The sequence below is a fragment of the Equus przewalskii genome, chromosome 9, assembly GCF_037783145.1.
Source record: "Equus przewalskii isolate Varuska chromosome 9, EquPr2, whole genome shotgun sequence".
In the NCBI taxonomy this organism is placed as follows: domain Eukaryota; kingdom Metazoa; phylum Chordata; class Mammalia; order Perissodactyla; family Equidae; genus Equus; species Equus przewalskii.
In genome coordinates this window covers 66,053,656-66,074,385 of record NC_091839.1, presented here as the reverse complement: position 1 = coordinate 66,074,385, position 20,730 = coordinate 66,053,656, and the positions used below count along the sequence as shown (strand labels likewise).

At 39.2% G+C, this 20,730-nt stretch overlaps 1 protein-coding gene across 1 annotated transcript in view; it reads right to left on the bottom strand.

The window, feature by feature from the left end:
* Positions 1–20,730, bottom strand: part of SLC35F1 (solute carrier family 35 member F1) — a 374,514-nt gene that overhangs the window by 73,615 nt on the left and 280,169 nt on the right. Inside the window, exon 3 of the mRNA XM_070559317.1 lies at positions 6,099–6,226. Within this exon, the coding sequence (XP_070415418.1) occupies positions 6,099–6,226 (128 nt within the window). The remainder of the gene's footprint in view (positions 1–6,098; positions 6,227–20,730) is intronic.

Here is a 20,730-nt window from a genome sequence, read left to right as displayed (position 1 = left end):
AAGAATGGGAAGAACTCTGAAATGTGCACTGTGTGCAGGAGTGGACGTGTTAGAGGTGCAGACCCCTCAGCACGGTTGTCAGCAAGAGTCCTGGAAATTGTTTCCAATGTGAGTTAATTTTAATTACCAAATATCATATTTGAAGAGACCTGCTTTCTTCCTATTTCACAGAAACACTAGTTTCATCTGTTTGCATTTTAGTACCACATGGCTGAAGAAAGATGAATAATCTTTAGGCGAGAAGTCGTAAAGCTGATATTTCTACTGAAACGGTTCATATAGCACAGTTATAAAAATAGCATGGCTTTTAGAATTTATCCAAATGTCATCGCTAATCTGTCTCAAAGTCATAGGCACAATCTATTCATTCTCTACAAGTCAAGAGATACAAACTCACAAATGTGTCTTTAGAATACAATCCTTATAAATCTCCTTTTACTTTCTAATAAAGGAAACGGCTGGGTTTCTTCACTTCCCTGTTTCTCTTTCATCATCTTTTTCCTTAATAAATGTTATCTCCTTTGCCATTGTTAATTTTCTTTAGCTTCTGACTATAAAGACAAAATTAAAAAATGTTTTTTCCAAAAGATGTTCAACATTATTAGCCACCTGGGAATTGCAAATTAAAACTACAATGAAGCAATCACTATGCACCTTTTAGAATGACTAAATAAAAAAGCAATAACACAAAATGCTGGTGAGGATGGGGAGCAACTGGATCCCTAATACTTTGCTGGTGGGAATGTGAAATGGTATAGACACACTGAAAAGTTGTTTGACAGGTTCTAAAACCAGGCACTTTCCATATGATCCAGCAATTGTACTTTTGAGCATTTATCTCTGAGAAATGAAATCTTATGTTAACACAAAAACCTGCACATGAATGTTCATAGCAGCTTTATTTGTAAAAGCCCAAAGCTGGAAACACCCAAGTGTCCTTCAACAGGTGGATGGTTAAACACACTCTGGGATATCTATACCATGGAATACTACTCAGCAATAAAAAGGTACAAACTATTGATATACGCAACGATTTGAACAGACTTAAGGATATTATGCTTAGTGAAAAAAAGCCCGTCTCAAAAGATTGAATATTGTACGATTCCATTTTATATAGAATTCTGCAGCTGACAAAATTATATAGGAGAACAGATGAGTGGTTGCCAGGGATGGGGATGGTGGAATGGATATGACTTTATAGGGCTAGCACGAGGAAGTTCCTTTGTGATGATGGAACAGTTCTTTATTCTGATTGTGATAGTGGCTACACAAACGTATACATAGGGTCAAATTGCACTGAACTCACACACACACACACACACACACACACACACGAGTGAAGGAAAAAGGTATGAAAACTGAATAAAGTCTGTACAGTAGTGCCTCTTATCTGCAATTTCTCTTTCCATGGTATCAGTTACCCACAGTCAACCATGGTCTGAAAATATTAAATGGAAAATCCCAGAAACAAACAAATCATAAGTTTCAAATTGTGTGCCATTCTGAGTAGTGTGATGCAATCTTGTGCCATCCTGCTCCATCCTGCCTGGGACACGAATCATCCTTTGTCCAGCACATCCATGCTGTATACACTACCTGTCCCTCAGTCACTTAGTAGCCATCTCGGTTATCAGACAGACTGTCACGGTATCTCAGTGCTTGTGTTCAGGTAACCCTTATTTTACCTAATAATGGCCCCAAAGTGCAAGACTAGTGATGCTGGGAATTTGGATATGCCAAAGAGAAGCTGTAAAGTGCGTCCTTTAAGTGGAAAGGTGGAAATTCTTGAATTAATAAGGAAAGAAAAAAAATTGCATGCTGAAGTTGCTAAGATCTATGGTAACTTTTATTACAGTATATTGTTATAATTGTTCTATTTTATTATTATTAGTTGTTGTTAATCTCTTACTGTGCCTAATTTATAAATTAAATTTTATCATAGGTATGTATGTAAAAGAAAAAAACGTAGTACATATAGGATTTGGTACTATTCGTAGTTTCAGGCATCCACTGGGGGTCTTGGAATGCATCTCCCACGGATAAGGGGGGATGACTGGAGTCTGGTTAGCAGTATTGTACCAGCGTCAATATCTGGTTTTGACATTATACTAAAGTCATATAAAATGTCACCCTTGGGGAAAGCTGTGTGAACAGTCCAAAGAATACTATATATTTTTGAAATTCCCTGAGTCTATAATCATTTCAAAAAGATAGTTTTCCTCTCAAGATTCATGTATCAATTGTTTGTGACAGTTAACCATAAGTTTGATGAATGAATTGAAAGGACAAGAAGATAAAGCAAGGAGGGGCTCTTCACGTCTTTTTGCTTTACCATCTCCGTTTTTAAGAGAATCAGAAAACAGTATTTGGTGCTCCGCCAACTCTTAATGAAGACTGTCTTGTTAAAACAAAAATGCTTTGAAAAAGGGGCTATTGAGTCTCATCCTATCATATCTTCCCTTGGAAACCTTCACAGCTCTCTTTTACTGACAAAATTAAGTCATGCTCTTCATCCCGGCATGGAAGGCCACCTACAATATGGCCCCAACTTAACTTTTCAGCTCTGTCGTCCTCTGTTCCTTTATGAGCACTTATTGCTTCAATCTGTTCTCTACACCAGAGCCTGAGTTGCCTTTAAAACTCAAATTTAGCTCCCTATGGCACTTAGCCTAAAGACTCAAACCCTTGACCTGGCCGTCAAGACGCCTGCAGTCTGGCCCCTGCCTCCATCCCCAGGCCATCTGGTACCACTCTTCTCTTCACTCTCCATGCCCAGCCACATGACATTGTCCACAACCTCATCTTTGCCGTGGTTCTTCCTACCACAGGGCCTTGAGCATGTTGTCTTCTTCGCTTGGGCCTCTTTCCCTCTCAACCTCTTCCACTCCTCTTTTAGATCTCAGTTCCACCATCAGGTTTTTAGGAAAATCTTCCCCAACCTCGTCCAGTTTAGGTCAGATAGTTTTGACAAATGTTCTCATAGAACTGTGTTGCTTTCCTTTAGAACATTTCTCCTTGCTTATAATTATACATCCATTTGTTTGGTGAATTGATCAAAGGCTGCCTTCTCCATTTGACTGGAAGCTCCATGAAAATACAGACAGTATTTATTTTTGCTCACAAGTATGTTTACCACCCAATACACTGTCTTAAAGACAGAAGTATTCAGTAGTTATTTTTTAAGTGACTGGATGAATCAAACTGGAAAATTTATTCTCCAATCATATTCCTTGCATCTGCTGCCTCCATGCTCCAGTCATGCACTTAATTCCATGTGTAAAGCCATACCCACATTTTATCCTCTCCACATTTTACCCAACCTTACAAACTCATCTGAATGGATACATTTTTGCCTTTGGAAATAAACATCATCTCTGCCTTTTTTGAAAACTGTAGCACCTGGGTATCTGCTCTCTTCCTATACTTGGTGCTGCAGTCAATAGACTGTGCCTCTTATCCCCTTAGTTCATGAGCTCCCGGAGGGCAAGGCTCATTCATCTCTCTTTCCATCACCTTCAGTAACTAGCGCATTTCTCAGATGCTTAATTAAGGTGTTTTCCTTAATGATTAATATGAGTAAAAGCTCAAGGCTGAGCACATATTATGTGCTCAGTTAATATTTATAGAAACAAGGGAAAGTCATCATTGGTCCTTGTTAATTCCACCCATTTGCAATGAGTAAACAGAATTAAATTACTAAACAGCAGTACAGACATGGTCCCCAGAGCAAATGCCTTCTGTTCTGACCATTTATTATTATTTAACAGGCTTAGTTGTTGAAGGTGGCAAAATGGTTCTAGAACTGTTAGATCCAACTTACTTTTTCACTTCCTCCTCTCCCTTGCTCAGTAAATAACAACGAGGACCAAGTGATACTTCAGCGGAATTATCATTTTTCTGTCTTACTATAGAATTAAAATTTTTCATAGAATGCAATGCTACACACTGTGTCAAGCAGCTAATTTGAGAGAGGAAGGATGGATTTGGACAGTGGTATATAACATGGGTTGAATTAAACACCTGAGGATAAGGTGACCAGTTGTTAAGAATAAATTGTCCCTGTTCAGAAAAAAAAATTCAAAATTAAAAAAAATTTTTAAAATACCCCATAGAGTAAGAAACCAGCAATTGGTTGTGACTTTTCAATGCTTAGCATAAAAAACCAAAGTCAACTCTGTTCCAAAGGGGGAAGTCTCCTCCTCGTTCTCCCTTGGGGCTATGTATAATTTTTGACTCCGGGCTACTGGACCCAGTTCTGCCATGAAGCTCACATTCCTCTCTTCCTTCTCCCACCAAATCTGTATAGACATTCCAGAGGCCTCTACATTTAGGTATAGAACTGCTGGGAATTTCTGTGCCCTAAAATACTGGAAATCAATGCAATTTAATTAACTTCTTTAAACATTGATTGAGTACCTAGCATGTACTGGGTTTTCTACAAGGTACTAGAGGTTCAAACGTGAACAAGAAATCAGCCCTGCTGTGAAAGAGCTCACAGCTTGCTGGAATAGATGGAAAGATTCAAACCTCATTCTTAGGTAAGATGGATTATAGAGACAGAGCTAAAAACAAGTGTCATGGGAGTCCAGGAGACAGAGAGATATCTGTTGTCATTGTGGGGCTGGTTGAAGCAAGGGGGGAGTTATGCTGGGTGTAGAGGCATTGAAGTTGTCCTCCCAGCATCCATCCACCTCACCTTGCCCTCAATGAGTGACAGATATGTGATTGCGTGGGATTGATCCCACCCTGACTCCAGGAGCGTGTGCTGATTGGTGAGCCAGAGATCTCAACCAGAGATGGTTCCTCTCTGCTAGAGGGCATTTGGAAATCCATGGGGACACTTATGGTTGTTACGAAGGCTGAAAATGATACTATTGGCGTTTAGTGGGCAGGGCCTAGAAGTGCTAGATGATGGAGAAAGTAGGAAACGAACCCACATCCTGAAAAATTACCCCACCCAAAATGCCAGTAGTACTCCCATTGAGAAACATTTGTCTAAACCAATCAGAGAAATCTCTTTCCGTATTGGTTCAGGGAGTCCAGGTCTAAGCCAATTAGCACACAGCATTCCCCTGCCATCAGTGTGGTCCAATCGGAATAGAGCTCTGGACTTCTCTTCACGGGTTGTGGGCAGGCATCCTTTCTGTCTCTCACTGGGCTTGCAGGAAGAAGCATGGAGCCCCATCCAAATCTGGTTTAGACAGCTTTCCATTCAATCTAGATACAAATTTATTCACGTGCTGTGCTTGCCTGTTTGCTTCTCCATATTTGTTATTATTGTTTCTAAGCGAATTATTAGGGTGACAGGAATGTTGTTAAGTATCAAGTCTAAGTAAAGTCTAATATGTGAACAATGTTTTGTTTTCATCCTGGAGCTTTGGAATGATTATAATTCATAATATTGCCATAAAAAGAGAAATAGGACGAAACAAAAAAGTCAAACTTATTATTTATGTGCAATGAGAAATACAAGTGGTAGCTGGTGAAAATTGTGAAAACCTAAGTTAAACTTTCAATTATATGCACGTGTGTGTGTGTGTGTGTGTGTGTGTGTGTGTATGCATGTGCAGGAAAGAAAAAGAGAGGGAGGCAGGACACAGTGGCTATCTTCATGCATAACATGTTTCAGGAATTTAAATCTTTTCCCTTTAGGAAAAATTCTATTCCTTCAGTTTGCTAAATCTCCACATTAAATGAAGCTAAAAGATTATTAAGCACTTTGATTACTTAATCAAAGTCCATTAACATATTCTAAAATGTTATAAGTTGTGACTAAAATAGATTTATTTTTATGTTTTTTAATAATTCTTCTACTGACATAAGATTAGTTACCAGTATTCATAGCTACAAATTATTTTCCTATGTTGTCAATGGTTATTGTGGTGTATTAAGAACAAAGAGGAAACAGATGTCCAATTACACAAATTAAGAAAAATTAATAAAACATAGAAATAAAGTTCAAGTTAATTTTTATACTGCCAATTTCCTTCTTGGTGCAAAACTTATAGAGTAATATTCAGAGTCCCAAGTGACTAAACTTTAAGTAAACTACATCTGGAAACTAAGGCAGTTGAGAAGGGAAGAAGAGTCATCAGTACCTGGATACTGGTCAGAGTCGTGTACTGGTAGGCCTTGACCACCAGGTAATTTGCTTCCAGGTCTATGAGTCCCAGGATCATGTACTTCCACCATCTTCGTCGTAAAATTGCCAGGAGGTTTTCTTCTCCTGTGTTACAAAGTTAGGAAGAAATGGGTTAGGTTCTGAACACGTAATAAACTGTATATTTAAAAGGATTCTAAAATATTATAGTATTATATTTACCATATCTTATTAAATGTTTAATTAAAGAAATGAATCAATGTGTCAAAGACTGACAATTTTTTTTTAAAGATTTTTTTTTTCCTTTTTCTCCCCAAAGCCCCCCGGTACATAGTTGGCTTGATGAGCAGTGCCATGTCCACGCCCAGGACTCGAAGCAATGAAACACTGGGCGGCCTGCAGCAGAGCGCGCAAACTTAACCACTTGGGCACGGGGCCAGCCCCAAGGACTGACATGTTTTTACTTAGCTAATAGTCTTCGTTGTAGGTTTCAGTCCTTCAGATTGGTTTCTATGCCAAACAAAGACTGGGCAGGTTTTTGATTCACTATGCGAAACATTTTCTCATGAACATTTGAAGAAAAAATTTACATAATGTAAAAACGAAAGGAAAGGTGTGCCAGAAAGCCTGCGTAAACATAAAAGTCCAAATCTTCTTAAGTTTCTATTGTGGTAAGATAGTAATGAAAGAGGGTAGCCAAATGGACAAAGTCTATGCTTGGCAGCAGATCTGTAGTAAGGCTCCAAGATGCCATCCTGAGTGCTGGACATTAAATGCTTTGAACATTACACTCTGGTGGTGTGTGGGTGATGGGAAGAGAGAGGAAGATGGGGATCACCCTCAGATGGAAAGGAGTGCCATAGCACTATGGTCTTAATACTGCCCACAACTGTAATCTCCACCATTTTGCCTCTTAAGCTGATAGCATCAGAATAGACTTTAAATCCCTTAGTTCTTCATCTTTATTTTTACATCTTTCAAGCATGAAATAAACCTTATTTCTCAAGGGGGAAGCATCATTATTAATAATAATAGCTCTCTGTAGCCAACCTGTGAGGTCCTCATAGAGGATGTGGAATATGCAGAAATCCTGGGTGAATGGTGACTGTATTCATTATCTATTGCTGCATAACAAATTATCCCAAAATACAGCTGCTTAAAACCAAAAATATTTATTATCTCATAGTTTTTGTGGGTCAAGAATTCGGACACAGCTTAATTGAATGCCTCTGGTTCAAGGTCTCTCACTAAGTTGTAGCCAAGTGTCAGCCATGGGTGCAGTCTCATCTGAAAGATTGACTGGGAATCTGCTTCCAAGCTCACTCACACGGTTGTTGGCAGACTTTGATCCCTCACAACAAGGGCCCCTCCCCAGGGCTGCCTGAAAACATGGCAGTTAGTTTCCTCCGAGGATGAGAAATTCAAGATAGAAAGAGAGAAAGGCGGAGGGAGAAAAAAAGAGAGAGAGAGAGAGAGAGAGGGAAAACTTAATATGGAAGCCACAGTCTCTCTTAATAACCTAATAACAGAAATGACACTTCTATCTTATTCTATTCTTTAGGAGAGAGTAAGTCAGTCCAGCCCACACTCTCAAGGGAGAGGATTTCATAAGAATGTGAATAGTAGGAGACAGGGATCATTGGAGACCATCTTAGAGGCTGGCTACCCAAGTGACGCATATCCAATACTACAGCTGTGCTTTGGCTGCTCCTCAAAACCATAACAGACTCTACATCCTCACCTGTCTCTGGGCCACTCGCAGAACTTTGAATTCCTGATTTATACCTTTTGTCTTATTCCAATGACTATCACATAAGGTGATCTTTTTAACCTTTGGAGACTTGTGAAAACAAAGTTTTCCAGCTACATAGAGAATGGCAGAGTGTGGGCTGTGGCTTGTTAGTACAAGGAGGGAGAGGTCTCTTGACCTCCAGTAGCTAACCCTGTTTTCTAGCCTCACTTTTGATGCCACGCTTCTCACATCCTTTGCTCTAAGCACACTAAAACTTTCTCTCTCAGTGAATTGCTAGCTCCTGTTCCTTCTTCAAAATTGAGCTATTCTCTGCTGTTTTGTCTGACACCATGCCTCAACAAGGCAATGTGTACCCAGCTCTGTATAGTCCTTTCACATGATTGTGATTACTCAGAAATTGTCTCTTCACTAGACAGGGAATTCTGGGGTGTAAGACATCAAATGTCTTACTCATACATGTGCCCACAGCACCTAGCATACCGACATAGGGTAAGAGTTAGCTAGTTTGGGAATAAACAAATAATTGAACTGAAAAACCTGTGAAGTGCTATCTATCTGAGTATGTCATGAGCCAATTCTAGAACATGAGTCACACTTATTGTTTGGCACTTAGATTCATAGCTGGTGGATATGATCCCCAAGGTCATTTCTTCACAGCCAGCTCATTTTTGCAATGTCCTTGCCCAGCATTTCTGCCTTTTTTACTTGCCTGCATATTTGATAAATCAACACACCTCTCAGGATTTATCTCGTAAATTAGTGATTCTCAACCTGACTGAATATTCACATCTTCTGGAGATTTTTTAAAATCCCAATGTCTGGGACCAGCCCCTAGAAATTCTGATTTAATTAGTTTTGGGTGGGGCCTGGGCATCAGGTTGAGGATCAAATCTAGGACTTTCAGATAGTTGATGTCCAATGGCCATCCTCAGGATGACTTGGGCTAGGAATTCCAGAGACAGATAACCACAGAGCAGTGACGACTCTTCATACCAAAGAAACAACCCAAACGTTTGTTCCAAAGTATGCTTTCTCTTCTCTCGTCTCTGGGCTTTTCCATGAGTTGATTCCCCTGCTGGGACTATTCTTCCTCCAGTCTCCACATGAAGAATCAGTATAGACACTAAGGACAGGAAGCCTTCCTTGATCTCTCACCTTGCTCTTCCTAGACTGGGTTGGGTTTCCCTGTAAGGTATTCCTTTAGCACCCTTTGCTTATCCCGCATACAGGACTTATCCCACTGTATTATAATGATCTGTTTTCTTGACTCTATTACTCATTAGATTATTAACAATTTGAAGAGAGTGGCATTGTCTTGGTCATCACTTTATCTCTAGGATGCAACAGGACGTGGTGAGCAGTCAATAAATAATACAGAATATATGAATAAATTTCATGTTTAATAATCTCAGCAATGCTAAATAGCATTGAAATTGAGGTACTTAAAATATATCTACTGTAAACATTCATGTTCCAGACAACAAAAATTGTTTTCTAGTTAGAATGTAGACAACATCTGACAAAATTAATTTGGTGACCATTTTAGACTTAATACACTATGCACAGGACATAAAAAGGTCGATGGCATATTTAACCGCAAAGCTGCAATTTTATAGTCACAGGTCATTGTCCCAGTTAATTTACACAATGAACAGAGAATTACCAAACTCAGAACACACCAGCAGCATCTTAATCTGTCACACTGAAAATCTGGGTCGTGGTGCACCAATCAATCACATATTCAAAATGTAATTCATTACATAGATTCAAAGGAATGATTAGTTTCCTTGCTCTTCTGCTGAAAAGGTTTGCAAAGCAAAACACCCAAAATAAATGCTTCCACATTGTTTCATTTGAAACACATGAAAACATACAATATGCTTGCTTAGCAGAATTATCCAGGAAGGCAAGAGAGTGCTTTTTTTTGGTGAGGAAGATTGGCCCTGAGCTAACACCTGTTGTCAATCCTTCTCTTTTTGCTTGAGGAAGATTGTCCTGAGCTAACATCCGTGCCAATCTTCCTCTATTTGGCATGTGGATCGCCACCTCAGCATGGCCTGAGGAGCCGTGTGCAGGTCTACACCCGGGATCCCAACCCACAAACTCCAGGGGGCTGAAGTAGAGTGCAGAAACCTAACCACTACGCCACCAGGCCAGCCCCAAGAGCAGGTTTTTTTTTGGCTGAGCAAAAAATGCTCTTAAAACAACTGCTTAGGGATTTGTCTACATGACTCTCATTGACACTCATGTACAACAGGCCATTAAAATTCTTTCTAGAATAATGAAAATACATTCTTTAGAGCCCTTGTGCCAAAGCACTCCTAAACCTCATGAAATAGGGCCATTCATAAGAAACACCAGCACAACTGTTGGTATGTTAATGTTTGAAATTCTTTTTTTTTTTTTAATTAACTAGAAGAAGCAATAAAATCCATGGGTGGAAACTTTAAAATTACTGTTTGCCATTTAACTGCATTCTGTTAATTATTATTTTTATTATCAATATGTTCAAATATAAATAAAAAGATTAGAGAAAAATGTAATGAGGTAACCTCCAATCTCATTTAATACACGTTAACATTTTGCCATGTTGCTTCAGATTTTCTTTTGAGAAACAAAATGTTACAGATGAGATTGAAGCCCCCTTTCTGCTCTTGCCAGATTCCATTCCTTTCCCTCCTTCCTCAAATCATGATCCTGATATTGTTGTGTATCCTCCATGCTCATGTTTGTTACACATTTTCTACATATGAATGTATCCAAAATAGTATATAAGTTTCTTCGGCATGTTTTTAGACTTTAAATGAAAGTTTATTGCATATATTGTACATGTCATTCTTCTAGGGTTCTTTATGCTTAATACTGTTTTAGAAATGTATCCCTATTGTTTCACGCAGAGCTAATTCATTTATTTTGAACAAAGATTATCATGCTTTATGAATATGCCACAATTTATCCAGTCTTCCATTGATAGGCATCTAAGTTGTTTCTGATTTTTCTCTATTAGGAACAGTGCAGCAAAGAACATCATTGCACATGTGTATCCCCATAATTGGTATAAAATTTTACTTCGTTTTCATTCTGTTTTTAAAGGACTGTGGAGCATGCGAAAAGTATTCACAGATGTGTAAAACATAATTAAAGAAAGTTATTCTAATCTGAAGTGACAGCATTCAGTAACAATAACCACTTCAATAATTGAGAATGGAGGGGGAAATTATCGACAATCTTGGTATGTGATTTATATTTAATTTTACTAAGCACCAAAGGGATGATCAATCAAATGTTTTTTTGAGTTTTTCTAACAAAAAAACTTATATGATGCTTGCTATGTATCAGGCAGTGTCTACATGCTTTACAAATATTAACTTACCTAATCCTCATAATAACCCTACATAGTAGAAATTGCTGTTAACCCATTTACAAATGACAAGATTGAGGCCTGGAGGAGTTAAGTAACTTGCCCAAAAGATCACACAGATAGGCCAGGATTTGAAATTATGACAATCAGGTTTCATACTCATTAATATTGTAGTATTTTGCCTTGCTGATTGTTTTTTTTTTTTAAAGATTGCACCCTGAGGTAACAAATGTTGCCAATCTTCCTTTTTTTTTTCTGCTTTTTCTCCCCAAGTCCCCCCAGTACATAGTTGTACATTTTAGTTGTGGGTCCTTCTAGTTGTGGCATGTGGGATGCTGCCTCACCATGGCCTGATGAGTGGTGCCACGTGCGCGCCTAGGATCCGAACCAGCGAAACCCTGGGCCGCAGAAGCGGAGCACGCGAACTTAACCACTGAGCCACCGGGCTGGCCCCTGCCTTGCTGATTTTTAATTGTGGCATTGTCCTAAGGAGTCACTCATTTCTCATTAAAGGATGTTTCATGACCGACCTGTCCAAACTCATCTGCAGGGTGCCCCATGGCCAACTCCAGGGGGTGCCTGTCACACTGAAGCTGATGTGCATGGCGCCCCCTGGAGTTGACAGTGCCTGTTGTGCAGCTGTGTGTCCACCCCTGAATCAGCTTACAGATGAGGATGTGTCCCACCACCATCAGTTCAGTATCAAGGATTTGATGTCTCCCTGCCTGATTTAAGTCTGTGACAGTGTTTCCCTTGTGAAATGTAAAATAAGGCTTTAAATCAATTTTATGGCTTAGGAAAGTCTAATTATAAGACTTACTGTTACATGCTGTACTACTTGCTGAAGCCTCAGGCATAATACAGTGGTCACACACCGGGTGGGGCGAGGGTGGTAGTGGTTAATAAATGTCAAATGAAGGAAGAGGAAACTTTTGTACAGAGACTGAAACATGGTCCACTTTCACAGCAGTGACTGGAAAGCGGAAGACCTTTGATGCGTAATATTCTTGTTCACCCCAGCGGTTGTCTGAGCAGAGAATAAAAGTACTGTAAGACAGCAGCCGAGGTGAATTCAGCTGGGGAACAAGAAGCTGCGTTGTTCTCGGGACCGCATTTTCATGGGTGTGATCTTTCATGGTGTTTTTCTGTAAGAACAGAACGCAATACACATTGCACAAAGAGTCCACAGCAAGAGCGATGCCCCTGCATGGGGGGTGAGAACCTCACTTGAATGGACCCCATCTTGGCTCTAAATTTGAAGCCAAAATGCCATTTTTCTTTAGCAGAACTCCAAAGGGCGGTGTTTAAGGATTAACCAGTGAATCTGAAATAAAGAATGACTGATGATGGAAGTTTTAATTACTCACCTTTAAAAGCTGAAATTTAGTATTGGAATGTGGAGTTCAAAACAATTCTTTCTAGTCAGAGAAGTGAACAAAATAAATGCATTAATAAGGAAATGAAAATGAATTGTTCACAAAAAGGATCGTGACCATTTGCACTTCACAATGTGAACCTGAGTGTGAGGATGAAATATGAAAAAGATAAATAATGAAGATTGAATTTTGCTTTGTGTTCTTTCATTCATTTTTACTATTAGAGCCAGACAGTGAGATTAGGAAGAGCACAAAAGGCAGTCCTTTGATGTTTTGGCTTGGTTGCAAACAAACCTGGGTTTGACCACAGACTGCCCTCTGCTGTGTGGTAGTGAGTAGTTTGGTCAATGGCTCTGAACCTCAGTCCTTCTACTGTAAAATAGAGATCATAACGGCTATCTCACAGGGCATCACAGATTGAAGGTAGCATGAGTAATGCATTTAAACTAATATCTAATGCAAGGTATGTGCACTAGATATGACAGCAATTGGTGGGGTCCTGAAATTCTTGAATCCTTGACCAGCCCCCACCACACGCTAACTCACTGTGCACGATAGATTCTGCAGAGAGAAAGCCCGGGAAAGTGAACTCTCTTGATTACTCATTAGGGCTTTGGCCACACAACCCTTTCTGTCTCTTACCCAGGTGAGTTGCACTGGATCACACTGCAGCTAGCATACAACAGCCGGCTAGACTAGAGGCAGGCTGAGGGCCTCGTCCTTCACGCCTCTCCCCTGGGTCACACCCTTGTCTTGGTCCTCTAGATCTCATCACTCGATCTGTGAGTGGAGACCCTGTGAACACCCACCTTCTCCCTCAGGCCCAAACTAGAACTGGCTTTATTCCCTGAGACTCTGTTCCTAGTAGGTCTTTCCAGGCTGGGAGCTTCTGAGGAGGTGTTTGCAAGGTCCCTCTTACCACTCAAGCTGCACATGATGGGCAAGACATCAAAGAGGAAACTGCACAGGAGGGCTCAAAGAAAGCTAAGAGGAGAAGAGACTTTGCCTCAGTTTCCAGTTTGTTCCCTTCATACCCCACTTGTTCAAGTTCCCACTTATCCTTCTGGACCCAATCTAAATGTTACCTCCCATATGAAGGCTTCCCAAAGTCTCTGCCATCCCTTCCCAGTCCCTTTCGACACTTTTCTCATTTGTACATATCCTCAACTATACCTAGCATACTGATTTAGACAGAGTAGTTACTTAACGTAAAATCTTGTTATTAAGGTAAGATAGAGGAGGAACACCTTTAAAATCTACTCAATCATCTGGCTGTTTTTCAGAAATGCCTGGTAAGAATTTGGAAACATATCTAAAAGCAAATAAAAATGAATCATAATCAAATAAGGTTCTGGTAGCTGTTACTTTAAGCTGAATATGAAAAAATGCCCCATATGTGTGGAGAAATGGTTGCATACAGGATAGGTTTCTAAACAGTAAATTTATTTTATTTTTTCAAAGTTACATTTTTGGCATTGATAATTAAAATACAATATTCTAGCTCTAATTATGAACTCAATCTACAACCTCTTCTGAGAGAAAAAAACGTTTACGCATTGTAATATGAAAATGAAAGTCTCAACTTTTCAACATGTATATTTCAGTGTATGTTACCATTTTTAACATGAACCAAATCACTCAAATCTTGGGAACCTTTTCTTTCTGGATTTTTTTTTTTTTTAAAGATTGGTACCCAAGCTAACATCTGTTGCCAATCTTCTTCTTTTTTTTCTTCTTCTTCTTCTCCCCAAAGACGCCCAGTAAATAGTTGTATATTCTAGTTGTAGGTCTTTTCTGGTTGTGCTATGTGGGACACTGCCTCAGCATGGCCTGATGAGCAGTGCTGGGTCCGTGCCAAGGATCCAAACCGGCAAAACCCTGGGCCGCCAATGCAGAGTGCACAAACTTAACCACTCGGCCACGGCGCCAGCCCCTCTTTCTGGATTTTTTTAAGCTGTCATCTTTTGAAGCTAAGATATATGGTTTTATGTGGAACATTTATACTGTACACTTTTCCAAAATATCCAAACTTCCTGTGGTCCTGATGTGTCTTATGAGAGAAAACACAATTGCTAACATTTTCTTCTTCATATTAATATAAAAACTGATAGAAAGTTTGCCCAAGTTTTATCATATAGGCAGTTAAAACAAATAAGCAGATAAACAAATAAGGAACTTTCAGGATGTCTAAAAGCCCATATACGAAACCTGCATACCAACTATTAAACTCTGTTGACCAATACCTATGTGTTATGGGTTCCTCTACCTCTTAATGAAAATAGTGCATGAGATCTAAATAATTCCCCAAAACAAATCCCACGCAGACTTTTGAAACTCAGTATACAGTTCCAAGCATCCATTTTATATTCTTGGAAAGGACACTATAAAAGAATAAACCTGCCTGAATGGCTAAACACTGTCACTATCAAAAACTGAAAGGAGAATCTGAAAATCTTAAACATGTTAAGTTGTTAAATGATCAAACACAAACCAACACTTCTGTTCCATATTTCTCGTTGTAACAGGCACATTTCTTCATACATGTCATCTAACAACTAAAATTTAACCCATTAAAATCGAGTATATCTTCTTCCCAAACTCCTGTCCAGTTTATGCCTTTTGTTAAGTGACCACCTTTTGGGGCGCCATTCGACTTTGTTGTATCTTTTGCAGTTATCTATATGTGCATGTTCTTGCTCTAAGTCACATCAAGAGTTCCTTCCTTTTGATTTAGGTGGTGAGTCTGCCAGGCTGAGACTTTCCTTTGGGGTTACTGGGTTGCCCAGCTCCAGGAGGCAGCCTTCTCAGAGAAGACAGCAAGAATGGTACCCTGCGGATTCTTGTATATGGCAGCCATACCTTCCCTTTGGGAGGGCAACATGGGAGGGCAGCACTGGAGCCATTCAGTTCTGGGCTCCTCTATGCACTGGGTGTATGATGTTGTTGTGCAACTTAGCCTCTCTAGACCTCAACTGTCTTCATCTACATATTGATCTACCAGGTGAAACTGCTTCCCTGAGTGTTTGTCAGGATTAAATGAGATATTTGTAGAATGCACCAGACAAGGTGCCTGGCATGTAGCTCTTGTTATTATTATCTTGATTTTTATCATAGCTGGTCTTTCCTTATGCCAAATCTGCTACATAATGTAGCTGTGTAGTAAAGACTTTAACCTTGCCCAAAAAGAGGTCTGAGATTTGTCCTAGGCTACCAATATTATTTAGGGTAGGGGCTCGTCATGCTAGAAAGACCAATAATAATTTACACTGGGAGACTGCGGGTCATGTCCAGAGATTGGAGACTGAGATCAGCCAAGTGGGCAATCAATCATGCCTACGTAATGGAGCCCCAATAAAAACCCTGAACACAGAAGCTCTCACAAGTGTCCCTGGTTGGCACTATTTTGTCCATATTGTCACACATCAGTGCTGGGAAAGTAACACATCTTGACTCCATGGGGAAAGGACAATAGAAGCTCTGGACTTGGTACTTCTGGACTCTGCCCTATGTGCTTTTTCCCTTGGTTGATTTTAACCTGTATTCTTTCCCTGTAGTAACTGTAACCATGAGTATAATAGCTTTAAGGGAGTTCTGTGAGTCCTAGCAAACTGCTAAACATGAGGGTGGTTTTGGGGAATGCTTTCCCTACACCTCTGAACTTGCAATTGGTGTCAGGAGAGTGGGTGGTCTTGTGTGAACTCTAAACTTTCTTGCGTGGCCTAAACTTTCACAGTGGTGTGAGGTAAGGGTAGTGTTGGGGCTATGCCCCTAACTCTTTGCAGTAGATTTTCCTCAAACACAACTAAGTTTGTCCCTCTCTTGCTCAAGAACTTGAATACGTATTAAGTGTATCTTGGCAGAACCAGACCTCAGAATCTTCTAGGTCTGAATTCAAATTAAACCAAACAACTAGTCTCCTTTCCAGGTGATTTTAAACTATGTATGTGATTATTTCCTAGCTTAAAAAAGTGTAAAAACTTTGTGCTTTAATCAAAACTACAATGAGATATCACCTTGCACCTGTCAGAATGGCTATAATTACCAAGATAAAAAATAACAAGTCTTGGAGAGGATGTGGAGAAAAGGGAACCCTCATAAACTACTAGTGGGAATACAAACTGGTGTAGCCACTATGGAAAATATTATGGAGATTTCTCAAAAAACTAAAAATAGAAATACCATACTATCCAGCTACCCCACTACTGGGTATTTATCCAAAGAACTTGAAGTCAACAATTCAGAGATTTATCTCCCCTATGTTCATTGAAGCATTATTTACAATAGCCAAGAAGTGGAAGCAACCCAAGTGCCCATCAACTGATGAATGGATAAAGAAGATGTGTTATATATATACACAATGGAATACTACTCAGCCATAACAAAAAGACAAAATTGTCCCATTTGCAAGAACATAGATGAACCATGAGGGTATTATATTAAGCAAAATAAGCCAGACAGAGAAAGACAAATACCACATGATTTGACTCATATGTGGAAGGTAAATAAACACACAGATAAAGAGAACAGATTAGTGGTTACCAGAGGGGAAGGGGGTTGGTGAGTGGGCAAAAGGGGTAAAGGGGCACAATGACAGGTGATGGATGAAAATTAGACTATTGGTGTGAGCATGATGCAATCTATACAGAAACTGATAAATAATAATGTACACCTGAAATTATACAATGTTATAAGCCACTTTGACCTCAATAAAATAACTGAAAAAAAGTTAAAAATTCTGTCTATGAAGAAAAATTCTGTAATATTTTAATTGGAAGTTATTTTTCTTTCTTACGGGTAAACAAAATTTGTGCATGTTAACATAAAAAAAACTTTGTGCTTTACACCTAAATTTTCTGTCATTATAAAGATATCACTTACAGTGGGAAATACTATTCTGTAACTCAAAATGGTTAATGATAGGGTGGCTGTGTGTGGGGGCGAATGCTTTGATTTGAAATTATTCAAAGCAATCATAATGAAACTAAGTACTAATATAAATCTCTCTATTTTCCTGAGGTGAGCCTGCTGAGAGGAAAATGTATTTGTCCTTTTTAATGACAAGACTATTTTCCTTTTCTTCATTCCATTTTGTGAAAAGTGACCCTACTTGCCTTTTGGAGGTTTCCTGTAATTGGCTCTGATGCCTCCCGACATTAGCAGATGAATCTGTCAGTTTTGTGAATTTTGGTTTGAACAAAGAGCTGTGCAGCAGCTAATGACACATGATGGAAGGGGAAGTGGCCAGCGCAGGCTTGCCTCTGGACTCCTGCCACTTGCTGAGCAAATTCAAAAGACAACATGACAGAAGGTGCCAGCCTGAACTCTTGAGGGCTGACCTTGAGCTCTGACATGAGAGCATCTGTCATGGTGGACACATAGGTTAGACCCAACATGAGAAATTAGCAAGAGGAGTGTCAACAGGCTAGAAGCGCTGGTAAAGCAGAAAGCTGCTCAGCCTTTTCTACCCTGTCTGCCCTCCCATCTCCCATCCCAAATGCCAAGCACAGATCCACCAAGGCCACCTCTGTTACCTGACATTTACTTTTCACTGAACACTGTTTGTCAGGCACTAAGCCAGAGGCACCATATATTTATTCTCTCATTTAACTGCCACCCCCTACTCCAGGTTAAAAGCATGGAGCCAGAGAGACTTGTGTTAAAATACTGACTCTGCCACTTAACCGGCTGTGTCACCTTGAGAAAGTTTACTCATTTATAAAATGGGGCAAACACTACTTCCTTGAGTTGCTATACAGATTACATGAGAAAATGCATGTAAAGTGTCTGGTTTCTAGTAAATACCTAGTACATGATAGCTTTGTTACTAATAGCCCTATGAGGAAAGTATTTTTCAGATCATGAAACTGGATTTGGAAGAAGTTAAGTAATTTGTCCAAGGTCTGTCCTGACTTTTTATGACAAAGTATTCACTACTGTGAGAATGATGCTTTTATTTACACGGTACATTTAATAAAACAAATCAGAAGTATTTTTATTTATATGATGCTTCTGAAATTAAGTTCAGTAGAAACATGGCAGTATTTTCTGAGCAATGCAGTAATAGTATGACATATTTCTAAAATATATAGCTATCTCTATATATTCTATCTATATCTATTTGAAAACACTGAAGAATACATTTATGGGATTAAAAAGTTTCCACTATACTAACCTAGCGGCAATGAGCACCACAGCACCTGGATTATTATCCTAAAATATCATTTTCCACTAAAAGAAATAATGGTCTTTGGAGAAATGGTTGATTGCAGATCTGGGTCAGGGAATGTAATACAAGTTAAGTCTGGAATATCTTGTCCTATTAAAGAGTAAGGAAGCAATCAAAAACTACTAGGATGTGTCAAAAGGACTCAGAGGCCAACTTGAAGAGTCTTTCATATGAAGATAACTGAAATGGAGACAAGTGAAATACATCAGATATGTTTAGATCCATGAGTCCATAATGAATCTAAAGGCAATAGCAACAGCACCAATCACCACCAGACAAATAAAAAAAAAACTAACTGATCACCATTGGAGGATAGTAAACCAATTCATTATTTTGAAAATTGGTAAATACAGGAAAAGAATCAAGTTTTTTCCCTGAGATTCTTGTATGAACTAGGTAACTAAATAGTAGATATGGAGAGATTTGTCTTTATGGTAATATTCCAGCTAATAAATGAAAAAGAAATGAGAGAATTAGAATATCATCATTTTGTATCCCCTAAAGAATTAATGGATATAGACCTCAAAGGTCAAGCTACCAAAGTGAAAAAAAAAAAAGAGACAATCAAATATTATGTTTTACGTGCATCCTGATGGAAAAACAAAACACTATCTATACAGAACGGAAAAGAAAATCTGATCAAGTCTCTGGACTCAACTATCAATTTAGGAAACACAGAGGTCAGAGGAGCATGCTAAAATACACTAGAAAGATTCAATCAGCAAAATCCAGATTGTGGGATATGCTATAGTCTGACCACTCGGTTTGGTCTGTCAAATGGTAGCAACAGCAGCAACTGAGAGTTTGTCAGAAATGCAGACTCTCAGAACCACCCAGACCTACTGACTCAGAATCTGGATTTGATCACATGCCCAGGAGATGTGGATGCATTACAGTTTGAGAAGCATTGATCGTACAGGCCACATGACAGTTTCCTCAACAAATAAACGGCAATAAAAATAAAAGAAGGAAGAGAAATCTATAGATTAAAAGAACTTAAGAAAAATCTCTACCACTTTCATACCTCATTTGCATCCTGACTCAAACAAACTGTAAAAAAACATATGAGAGAATTGGAAATTTGAACACTGACAAGATATTTGGAATTACTGCTAATTTTAAGTGTGATCATGATATCATGGTTACGTTATTTTTAAGTTTCTACGTTTTAGAAAGACATACTGAAATAGTTACAGATCGGTTGATACAATGTCTGAGATTTGATTAAGATAATGCAGGAAGGGGGAAGGTAAGGATAAAATAAGGTTGACCATCAGCTGAAATTTGTTGAAGCTGATATATTGGCACAAAGTGTTCATTATACTATTCTGTCTACTTTCCTATAGGCTTGACGTTTTTCATAATAAGAAAGTTGCAAAAGGAAGAGCTTTCATGGAGAAAAGAGAGTTTAGCTAATGCAGTAGCATTGGCCGGAACATATGAATATCAATAGTGTCTGTGTGTCTGTAGACCTCTTGAAGCATTTTACTGGTGCAGTCACATTCTTCTTTACAGTGTCCTTGAGTTGTAGGTGGTATTATTCTCTTTAGCAGCCAGAGAACGCAGAAGTTTGAATTCTATTACTTCCCCGCCTTCATTTCAGTCTTGGAGGTCAGAAGGAATACTTGGCAACTCGTCCAGCAGAGGTTTTAACAAGCTCTTAAGAGCTAAGAATCTCTCTTGTTCATTTCTCTGCGTTCTGTGTTTGTGGAGGTGTCTTGCCCTTGCGCTGATAGCTGAGATCTTCCCTGACCTTGTTGCTTCATTTACAGACAAAGCTTGTCTATGTTTGGACTGCAAAAGCCCTTAGAGGGAATCTTTCGTTGGTGCAGCGTAGTGTCTGTACCAACTACTTCATAAAGCTTCGTAAAGCTGCTGGTGGAGAAATCACTCCCCAAGCGTTGGCAGTACTGG